General features: G+C 37.5%; 9 protein-coding genes across 9 annotated transcripts; 5 read left to right on the top strand and 4 right to left on the bottom strand.

Moving 5' to 3' along the window:
- Nucleotides 1-2: 2 nt before the first annotated feature.
- On the top strand, nucleotides 3-1,628 carry VICG_01043 (uncharacterized protein; the record flags this gene model as incomplete). Its single annotated transcript, XM_007604427.1, has 1 exon — nucleotides 3-1,628. A coding segment is annotated over one exon (1,626 nt), but the record flags the coding sequence as incomplete, so codon positions are not given.
- Nucleotides 1,629-1,951: 323 nt separating this feature from the next.
- Nucleotides 1,952-2,731, top strand: VICG_01042 (uncharacterized protein; the record flags this gene model as incomplete). Its single annotated transcript, XM_007604426.1, has 1 exon — nucleotides 1,952-2,731. One exon carries the CDS (start codon nucleotides 1,952-1,954, stop codon nucleotides 2,729-2,731), a length of 780 nt encoding a protein of 259 aa, XP_007604488.1.
- A 130-nt stretch (nucleotides 2,732-2,861) lies between these two features.
- On the bottom strand, nucleotides 2,862-4,208 carry VICG_01041 (uncharacterized protein; the record flags this gene model as incomplete). The annotated part of the gene is made up of 1 exon (XM_007604425.1): nucleotides 2,862-4,208. The coding sequence occupies one exon, from the start codon at nucleotides 4,206-4,208 to the stop codon at nucleotides 2,862-2,864; it is 1,347 nt and encodes a 448-aa protein (XP_007604487.1).
- Nucleotides 4,209-4,241: 33 nt separating this feature from the next.
- On the top strand, nucleotides 4,242-4,925 carry VICG_01040 (uncharacterized protein; the record flags this gene model as incomplete). The annotated part of the gene is made up of 1 exon (XM_007604424.1): nucleotides 4,242-4,925. The coding sequence occupies one exon, from the start codon at nucleotides 4,242-4,244 to the stop codon at nucleotides 4,923-4,925; it is 684 nt and encodes a 227-aa protein (XP_007604486.1).
- A 123-nt stretch (nucleotides 4,926-5,048) lies between these two features.
- VICG_01039 (uncharacterized protein) lies at nucleotides 5,049-5,207 on the bottom strand (the record flags this gene model as incomplete). The annotated part of the gene is made up of 1 exon (XM_007604423.1): nucleotides 5,049-5,207. The coding sequence occupies one exon, from the start codon at nucleotides 5,205-5,207 to the stop codon at nucleotides 5,049-5,051; it is 159 nt and encodes a 52-aa protein (XP_007604485.1).
- Nucleotides 5,208-5,351: 144 nt separating this feature from the next.
- VICG_01038 (uncharacterized protein) lies at nucleotides 5,352-5,885 on the bottom strand (the record flags this gene model as incomplete). The annotated part of the gene is made up of 1 exon (XM_007604422.1): nucleotides 5,352-5,885. The coding sequence occupies one exon, from the start codon at nucleotides 5,883-5,885 to the stop codon at nucleotides 5,352-5,354; it is 534 nt and encodes a 177-aa protein (XP_007604484.1).
- A 91-nt stretch (nucleotides 5,886-5,976) lies between these two features.
- On the top strand, nucleotides 5,977-6,924 carry VICG_01037 (uncharacterized protein; the record flags this gene model as incomplete). Its single annotated transcript, XM_007604421.1, has 1 exon — nucleotides 5,977-6,924. One exon carries the CDS (start codon nucleotides 5,977-5,979, stop codon nucleotides 6,922-6,924), a length of 948 nt encoding a protein of 315 aa, XP_007604483.1.
- A 142-nt stretch (nucleotides 6,925-7,066) lies between these two features.
- On the bottom strand, nucleotides 7,067-7,789 carry VICG_01036 (uncharacterized protein; the record flags this gene model as incomplete). The annotated part of the gene is made up of 1 exon (XM_007604420.1): nucleotides 7,067-7,789. The coding sequence occupies one exon, from the start codon at nucleotides 7,787-7,789 to the stop codon at nucleotides 7,067-7,069; it is 723 nt and encodes a 240-aa protein (XP_007604482.1).
- Nucleotides 7,790-8,480: 691 nt separating this feature from the next.
- VICG_01035 (uncharacterized protein) lies at nucleotides 8,481-8,798 on the top strand (the record flags this gene model as incomplete). The annotated part of the gene is made up of 1 exon (XM_007604419.1): nucleotides 8,481-8,798. A coding segment is annotated over one exon (318 nt), but the record flags the coding sequence as incomplete, so codon positions are not given.

Genomic DNA, 8,798 nt, shown 5'->3' with positions numbered 1-8,798 from the left:
TAATCTTTGTCACAGCCGTGTTCACTTGTATTCTGGTTGGTATCAACAGTGCTATGATCTCGGTGTTTGGAAAACTAAGAGAAAGCACAGCAGACGATCTAGACGTTATCTTGTTCCTCAAGTACATACTTTTTTCAGCATTGTCTTATATTTTTGAAAGTCTGATAGAAGTTTGCTCGTATCTCTGTACATTTTTCTGTGAGACCTTCATTTCCCATTGGCTGTTTGCTCAAAAAATGAAAAATGATTTTGACGAGTTTTCAAAATTTACACCTGAGGAACAGTACACTAACTTTACCATTAAGAAAGAGGCATTTGTGAACATGGTGTCTCTCGTGTTCTTTTCCATTCCAATGAATGCGATCCTGACAGTATTTCTCTTTTATAATATTCTAGCATCCCAAAAGGATAGTGCTTTGAAAAACACTATTCTTGTGTCCTGTGTTTGCTTGATCTACTGTACTGTGAGTAGAAAAGCTGCCTCTCATAGAAAGAATCTAAGGCAAGCATATAATGATTCAAAAATGTCAAAAAATGCATTTTGTAGAATGGCGCTTGATAACTATGAGATTTGTACTGCAGACAGACAACAGGAGGTCCGATCAAAAATGTTCAGAGACAGAGTTATTTCACTTGCATCTCATGAGTACAAATATTTTTTTCTTTCTGAGAATTACAGGCTATTTACACGAAGCTCAATAGTTGCACTCAAACTTTTGTTTCTGTTTTTCCGAATGAATGATGAGTCTATGGCTGTTGGCAAAATATTACTAATGATAGATCAGCTAAATCAATCGGTGCTTCGATTAAGAAATGATCTTTTCAGGATTTTAGAGTATTGGAATGAGTGTGCAGCATCCATCACTGAACATTGTGGAGCCGATAATAGCAGAGCCAACAGCGATTCAATCCTTAGTGAGAAGGAGAAGTTGTCTCTTTCATCATTATTCATCAAGAATCAGCGATGTATCACATTGAATTCATCTAATGAGATGGTAGTTTTCGACAAAGGAGATGGTTCAAACAAATACACACATGTTCTTGTGATGAACCGATGCTCTAAAACACTGGTTTTCGGTCAATCAGGTTGTGGCAAATCTACTCTCCTGAGATCGCTGATTGGCATTCATAGCTCCCAATATGAAGTAAAAATAGGGGATGCGGATGTATTGTCAATTGAAAAAAAACTTTTATTTTCTAATATATCTTTTTTGTTACAAAAACAGCTCATTTTCAACAAATCCATTGAATTTAATCTACTCTATGGTACAGGTCTTACTCCAAAAGAACTAGCTGAAAAAATTGCTTTTTTCAATCTTTCACAGTATTTTGAGCAATTCGAGCATGGACTGAAGACAACTATTGGCAGTAAATCATGTGGTCTGAGCAATGGCCAAAGACAGATGGTATGCTTCCTGAGATGCCTGCTGCGAGATGCCCCAATCTATATTTTCGATGATCCTGGGATATTTCTTGATGATTACTCTGAAAAGTTGGTATATAGTCTGATTTTCTCACTTTCTAACAAAATTGTCATAGTTGCTTCCCAGTCCAACAGACACTCTGATCTGTTTGATCAGGTTGTTAAGCTCAAAGACCCAGAACGAACTGTTTGCACCAGCAAATAAGCATTAGTTGTGATTTAGCCAAAGCCAATTAAACAGTAGCTTATTTTAATCTATTGTATTGCTGTTTAAAATATGCTGATTTTAAATACTTTTAAGCATTTTCAGATTATTATTACGTAAACTAAGAGTTTGTGAAAAATCGCTGTAAAAAAGCCTTCAGAAAATAAGCCAAAACAATTAAATTAAAATGTGTGTGATGGAGAGTGGCCCTAATGAGCACCACTTCAGCACTTTCTGTACTTCTCGGGAACGAACACTATAAAGAATCATAGCTTCAATGAGAGAAGTAGGGGTAAAATTTTTTAGTGCTTTTAAGCCCAAGAATGGGATCATGCATTTACTACAAATTTAAATCATACAAAGACTTCTCGACAGTTGTATTTGAGGGGACAGGGCTGCCACTATGGGAGCTGAAGTATGAGATTGTTTCACAACGAAAAATGAATGCAAAAGACTTTGACCTGTTGTTCTTTGATGAAGAAACAAATGAACAATTGGTTGATGAGTATGCCCAGATATCCAGAAACAGCTATATAATTGTTCAAAGAATCCCCTCATGGATGTCAAAGACTGGATTTACACTTAGAGAAAGAAGGGCTGAGCCATCAGCCTCGTCCATCAAAAGAATGGTCAGAGAGCCACCAGAAAACTATGTGTGCTTTCGATGCGGAAACAAGGGCCATTTTATACAGCACTGCCCCACAAATAACGACAGAAACTTTGACATCCTGAGAATCAGAAAGCCTTCAGGCATCCCAAAGGATTTTTTAGTGAAGGTAACTGGGAGCATGGAGGGAAGCTCGGCAAGGCTTGTCACGCCAGAGGGATTCGTAGTAGTAAATCCGCAGGTGCAGGAGTGGCAGAGACAGGGCGAGCAATACCTGGGGCTTAAGGAGATACCTGACTCGTTAAGATGTTCTGTGTGTGGTGGGCTGTTTAGAGATCCTGTTTCAACAAACTGTGGCCATGTTTACTGTGACAACTGCGTACTTATTGATGACAAATGTGGTAAATGTGGGAAGATTATCAACAGAATTGATTTTGATGAGGAGATTGCTAATAAAGTCAGTGCATTTCTAAAAGAACGGGCAGGAAATGCATGATAGATACACCTTCAGTAGCTAAGTGGACCTATCAAAGTGCGATGCAAACAAAGATATTTGAACAATCATAGTTGCAATATGCAGATTTAATCTAATAATTCATGGTGTGCGTTCATTAAGGCTTAACTGTTTAACGAATCTTTTTGAAGAGGAAATATTCATAAAAGGGCTTAATTGTAATGCGATCGACATCACTGGCATTTAAATCTTCAAGTGTCTGATACCTCATATCAAAGTCTGTGAACTCGAGATTGTACTTGACCTCTAAGTCCTTAATCAATCTGTCAAGCTCAGGAACATACTTGATTATTCTACAATGCATTAGTCTCTGTGTAAAAACTATGGCGCGCATCTTTGATTGAACGATATCTAAAAACATGTGTCGAACACAGCTGCAAAACTTCTGAACCAACTCGGCAGTGAGTGAATAGTTGAAAGGATAGGCCATCTGGAATAGCACATTAATGACTCTTTTAAAATCATATCCGCAATCCTTGTAGATCTCAAAGATGGTCAAAATGCCTTCTAAAGCAGCACCAACATCTGCGATCTTTATAGCGTCCAGCAGTAAAGTATAGAGTCCTTCATGGAATTCTTTCCTGATGATTCTAATATACTTTCGTACACCAATAAATGTATCCTCAAAATGGACCTTGTCCTGATCTTTCAATATTGTAAAATACAGTCTCTGCATTGCATTTACTGTTTTAATATAGGTTTTCTCATTTATGGAATTTAGCTCATATTTTTCTTGCATTTTGGTCTCTTTTTGAAGCTGGAGTCTCTGCTTTTCATCTTTTCGCTCCTTTTTGTCCACCAAAAACTTCTTAGAAAAGAAGCCTTTGCCAGGTTTCTCCAGCTTTTCCTTCTTTCTCTTTTCGATACTTTCTTTTTCGTAGTAGCATTCTTTTTCAATTCTTATTTCGACGCATTTTTGCAAATACTGGGATTCTAGCATGGCTTTAACAATATAATGGCTGAATCTGTAGTCCAAGCATCTGTCAACTATAATGGAAATAGTATCGCCTACTTGGTCATTCTTAATTCTGTCAACAAGTGCCTCGGTACAATGCATTGCAACTGAATGGGACCTTGTTGTTCCCAACAAGACCTTGGCAACAATTCTATCTGAGAAATTAAAATGGTCAAGGGATTTGAGTAGCTCTGCTGCCGACTTGTAGCTTTCAGCACTGTCCGAATTACAGATTTCTTTTACAAACAAATTGTATTGCTTGAATAGTGTTCTGTCAAATTCCGTGATGCTGAGATTTTCATTCTTGTGCTTGACTTTATTCGAGTGCAGTCTAATGCGATATAACGGCGCAATATTCTTAAACACCTTTGTGAGCGACAGAAAGAGCACACCCTTGTCTTTATTTGCTTGAAGAAGAATAGATACCTCATTTATATTCTTTTCTGGTTCATTTATTATTTTGGTGCAAATTTCAGCAATTCGCTTCTTTTCAACCTCTACCATGGGAAGTAAAAAAAATTGAAAAAAATTACCGCAATGATTGCTGTTCTGGATGCAAACAACATTATTCAAAGAGAAATTCCAACGCAGGGAAGCGATAAAATATATACGACACATTCAGTTATAGAGGAAATTAAGGATAAAGGATCGCGGGAGTATTTAGAGTCGCATCTGTTTCGCATGTCAGTGAGAAATCCGCAAGACGAGTATGTACAACAGGTGAACAGAGTAGTAAAAGCATTACTCTTGTATCTAAGTAACACTGATGTAGATGTTGTTGCTTTGACACTCGAGCTCACTGAGGAGCTTAATGAAGAATGGATCGGGCTTGATAATATTAGTTCTGATAAAGCAGTAAAATGTCTTTCTAAAGACAACGGAGTTCAGAATGCATTAAACAAGCTTGGACTGCTGAACGACGCAATGTATTTGGAGAAGAAGCTCAAGCTAAGATGCTATGCTTGTTCAGAAATGTATGATTCCCACGTAGATTTTTGTAAAATTTGTGGATACAACACTATCACAAGAGTAACTGTGGTTGACACTGAGGATGGCGAAAAGGTGTTGTTGAAGAAGAATTACATGCCCAGACAGAAGGTGTTAAAGGGGCCTGGCGGTGTGGAAATATTGTCTGCAGATCAAAAAGAATACCTAAAGTTGATAAAGCAGAGAGAAAAAGCCCTTAAATTTCAGAGCAAATTTGACTTTTATGAACAGTAAACGAGCACATATCATCTTTGAGATTATTTCACCGAGATGCTGTGCATTTTCTCTAACCATAAAACATTAGTGCATGTTTTTATGTGAGCTTAAAAAGAGTTTCATGGGCATTTGAAAAAATATTTAATAAATCTTCAACTTTGTGGATCTCCAATTTCTTCGCTTAAAGTTGTATCCGTCTCTTGGCGAGAGCGTCTCTCTCTTCCAAGCAGGAACGGCCTGATTCATTCTAAATGCCTTGGCTAGTCTTCTCTTGACCAGTGTTGACTTTCTGGAACCCATTTTGGGGATAGAAAATTTTGCAAAAAATGGCAAAAAGCAGCAACAGATTATTTTTATACACAAGCATAGTCATAAAAACACTACAACCAAGCATGCAATCTTTCGATAGGAATTTTGTAAAGCGGTTATCTTACGGCTTTTAATTTACTGGTGTTTTTTTAGACTACTTTTTCTGAACCAGCATAGCTGGTTAAACTTGTAATTCAGAAGAATTTTGAGAGATATGATATGGAATACAAAGAACATAATCAGAAGGTGTTTAAGAGGAAAATAGAGCACCGAACAAGCTAGAAAGATAGATAGGCATTCGAGAATGCCATGAATAATGAAAACGGCAACTCCAATTCTGTACTTGAGGGTGCCAGTAAACGAGTTTCCAATAATAGAATGAAGAAACTTGAAGGCGTCGGAGAGAAACCAGAAGAAGTAGATAATATGTGAAAACGATGTAATTGATAGCAATCCAAATATCACATAGACCATATAGATTCTGAGTGCACAGCTTATCAGTGAATTGTTGGTGCGACAGTGTTTATATTGTAGTGTTCCAAGAAGAGGAGATAAACACAGAACGAATTTAAACAAGATGTTAATGATGTCCGATGTTTCACACTGGAGCTGGATGGGCTCTAGTGGATGCTTTGCAAATTGGTTATATTCAAGTAAGCTTCTGTCCATCATCGGTAAAAAATTGGCTTACTGATTTTTCAAAATTAAATAAGAATATTGGAGGATAGTAGATACTATGGTTTATTGGCAATTGCCAGTTATGCAGCATTTGGACCATCTCTGGTACTCTGTCCATCGGCCAGATACACTAAATAAGATCCATCTCCCGATTGAATCGCCAAACATTTTTTCAAAAATATATTTAATCTACACAGCGGAATGGTTTGCATCGATCTATTTGTTGTTTGAAAGGTTTTCACCCATGGAGGAATACATTGGGAAGAGTTTGAGAATAAAAACCGATGCCGGTCTGCTTGAAGGGAAAATGTGCTCTATTGATGCAGAGAATGGCATACTTGTAGTTGAGAATAATAGCAATCGGCAGGAGGTAAAGTTTGGCGACATTGCCAATATTTCTCTTGCCGATGATGAAGACGAAAAGAGTGTGGCAGCGCCGCTCAAGGAATCAGACATGTATATGCTGCTTTACGAAGCCTTCAATGTTTTTGGGCCGCTCGAGGATCATTTTATTTATACTATTGCATGCTCACTGAAAAAATTTCTCAAAGACATTGCTACTGCTAGTATCAAAATAATTATAGGGTCTGATGACATTTTTGGGCGAATAGGCCTTTCCTTTGCTCGACTTGTTCTAGACAGAGCACAGAAGGTCTCCATTGAGCTTAGATGTGACATCTATGACGTAAACACAATCAGGTACAAGAGTGTGTTTGAAAATTCAGGAGGATGTTTTAACCAATATTCAAATGAAAGCGTCTTTACATTGATTCTCTTCGCTGCAAATCGGAATTTTAATTTTTGTTTGGGAGATTATACTGCAGGCCATGTGCTTTTACTGGACATTCCTAGTGTTATCGGCTTTCAGAATTTTACTGGGCTAGGTCTTGGATTTATTCCTGAGCACTTTGCAAACTGCAACAAATTTTATTATTTGATTGATGTAGGATTTGGTAAAACACTTGCAAAGAAGTACAAGCTGCCACAGGACTTCAAAAATAGCTTGGTGAAGATTGAAGTTTACAAATAAAGCATACAGGCTTATTGCGTCTTTTGTCAGTTTAATTAGTATGCTCTTAAAACCAACTAGATATTAACTTGCTGGTTTTATGTGTGCGGCAGATTAATTTTAAATGCAGATTAGATTTAATTAATTTATACTTTCCTCAACTTCATGTCGCCGGCTTCTTGAAAAAGCAGAAATATCCGATAATAGCCAAGGAACCTACAATGTAGTACACTAAAAGAGCAATTATGAAGTTTTTCCATGTAAATATACTTGCGTCCTCTTTTAGAGTGTTTAAAATGTCTTCTGGCACATTAATATCCAGTGATTCAATATCCTCTACATCAATTTCAATGATCTCAAGGTTGGAGGCATCAACTTCGAACAATTTCTTCAGACCATTTTTGTTGTCTATATCAACCAAAAAAACTATATTTTCAACAGTCTTTACCGTGTTTAAGTTAACTGTAACTATAAATCTGCTGGTTTTGTTTTGTATTCCAAGATATGATCTGTCATTATCCGGGCTAACTTTAGGAAACCTCAAATTTTCGATCTTTGAAGGTATGAAGGAGGCCATACTAGTTTTTTGATCAATCTCATAAAACATTTTGCATTTGTTAAAACATATAGAACAACACTTAATTGTTTTATCCTTGATGCTAGTACTGTTTGTACATATTTCGAGACTGTTGGCAATAGCGTCTCCATTATTGTCTGTTTTGTTCACGATAGAGATTACTTGAAAGAGATTTTTGAAAAATGGACAGCAGGAATCCTCCGTTTGGGAGCCATTTGGTGTCAAGTCATAATGTCCACACCATAGATATGGTGTAGAGACATTTCCGAGCGTGTAAACTAATTTGCTTAACAGAAACAGAAACTTCATCACGGGGTCTTGAAAAAAAACTTTTAAGGAGAAGTTTAGCGAAAGTTGAATACTGATCGATGTTTTAAGTGCATGTAAAGATTATGCCTGTACGTTGTTGGGCGCAGAGACAATTTCCGTAATGCTTTGCTCTTCTCAATTAGTCTCCGTTTAAATAACTTCCATCTAATAAATTGCCAAACAAGAACAGAAACGATGGAGACATTGCAAGTACTTACACAGTCTGGCATTCCATGAGGCCAGGATTTATCAAAGCAACTGCAGATGTCTCAACCTCCACTCTGCTGCTCCCACTCACCAACCACTTCATGCGTGCCCACTCTAAAAATCACTTTGGTCAATGGCTTAGATATACTCTTTAAGCATATGTTTCAAATTCTGGCTAATTTACAATAACATGCCTTTCTAGTTTAATATCTAAATATTCATCCCATCATTTACCCTCAATCTTCTGTTTGTCCTTGGAAAATTTTTTATGACTTTCAGACAAATATTTAGGCTTGATTTCATATCTTTTACCTACACATCTGCATTCAGCCATTGGTCTGCGCGGCATGCAATACAAAATAATGTCTTGGTATGTAAAGAGAGACAAATCCCGGGAATCAGAAGCATGCACTGCTCCACCGTGTAGAGCTGGTGTACTGCAAAATTTTCTTTTCTTGTGATCTGATAAAATCACCCCTTGATAATGGCAACGGAAAAACAGCTGTCAAACTTTAGTGCCATCGCATCAATTGTGGCAGCTACTCTCGGCTGCGGAATCACGCTTATGCCTAGTGTGTATCTCTATCTAGGAAGCCTCATCGCCACTATTTTGATGCTTAGCGTTGGCCTACTCACCTTCTTCTCCATATACTCTTTGAGCTACGTTGCCATAGAAGTGAGGAAAAAGGTTGCACTGCCAAGGATCACAATTGAAATGGCCGAAACAGTCCCCATGCAGTCAGAGGAAATAGATCACGTGCAGCCAGAGCCAGAGGAGGTCTTGGGCAAAAAGCTCTCATAC

The sequence above is a fragment of the Vittaforma corneae genome (assembly GCF_000231115.1).
Source record: "Vittaforma corneae ATCC 50505 unplaced genomic scaffold supercont1.8, whole genome shotgun sequence".
Lineage (NCBI taxonomy): Eukaryota > Fungi > Microsporidia > Nosematidae > Vittaforma > Vittaforma corneae.
This window is presented reverse-complemented; position numbering and strand designations above follow the sequence as displayed.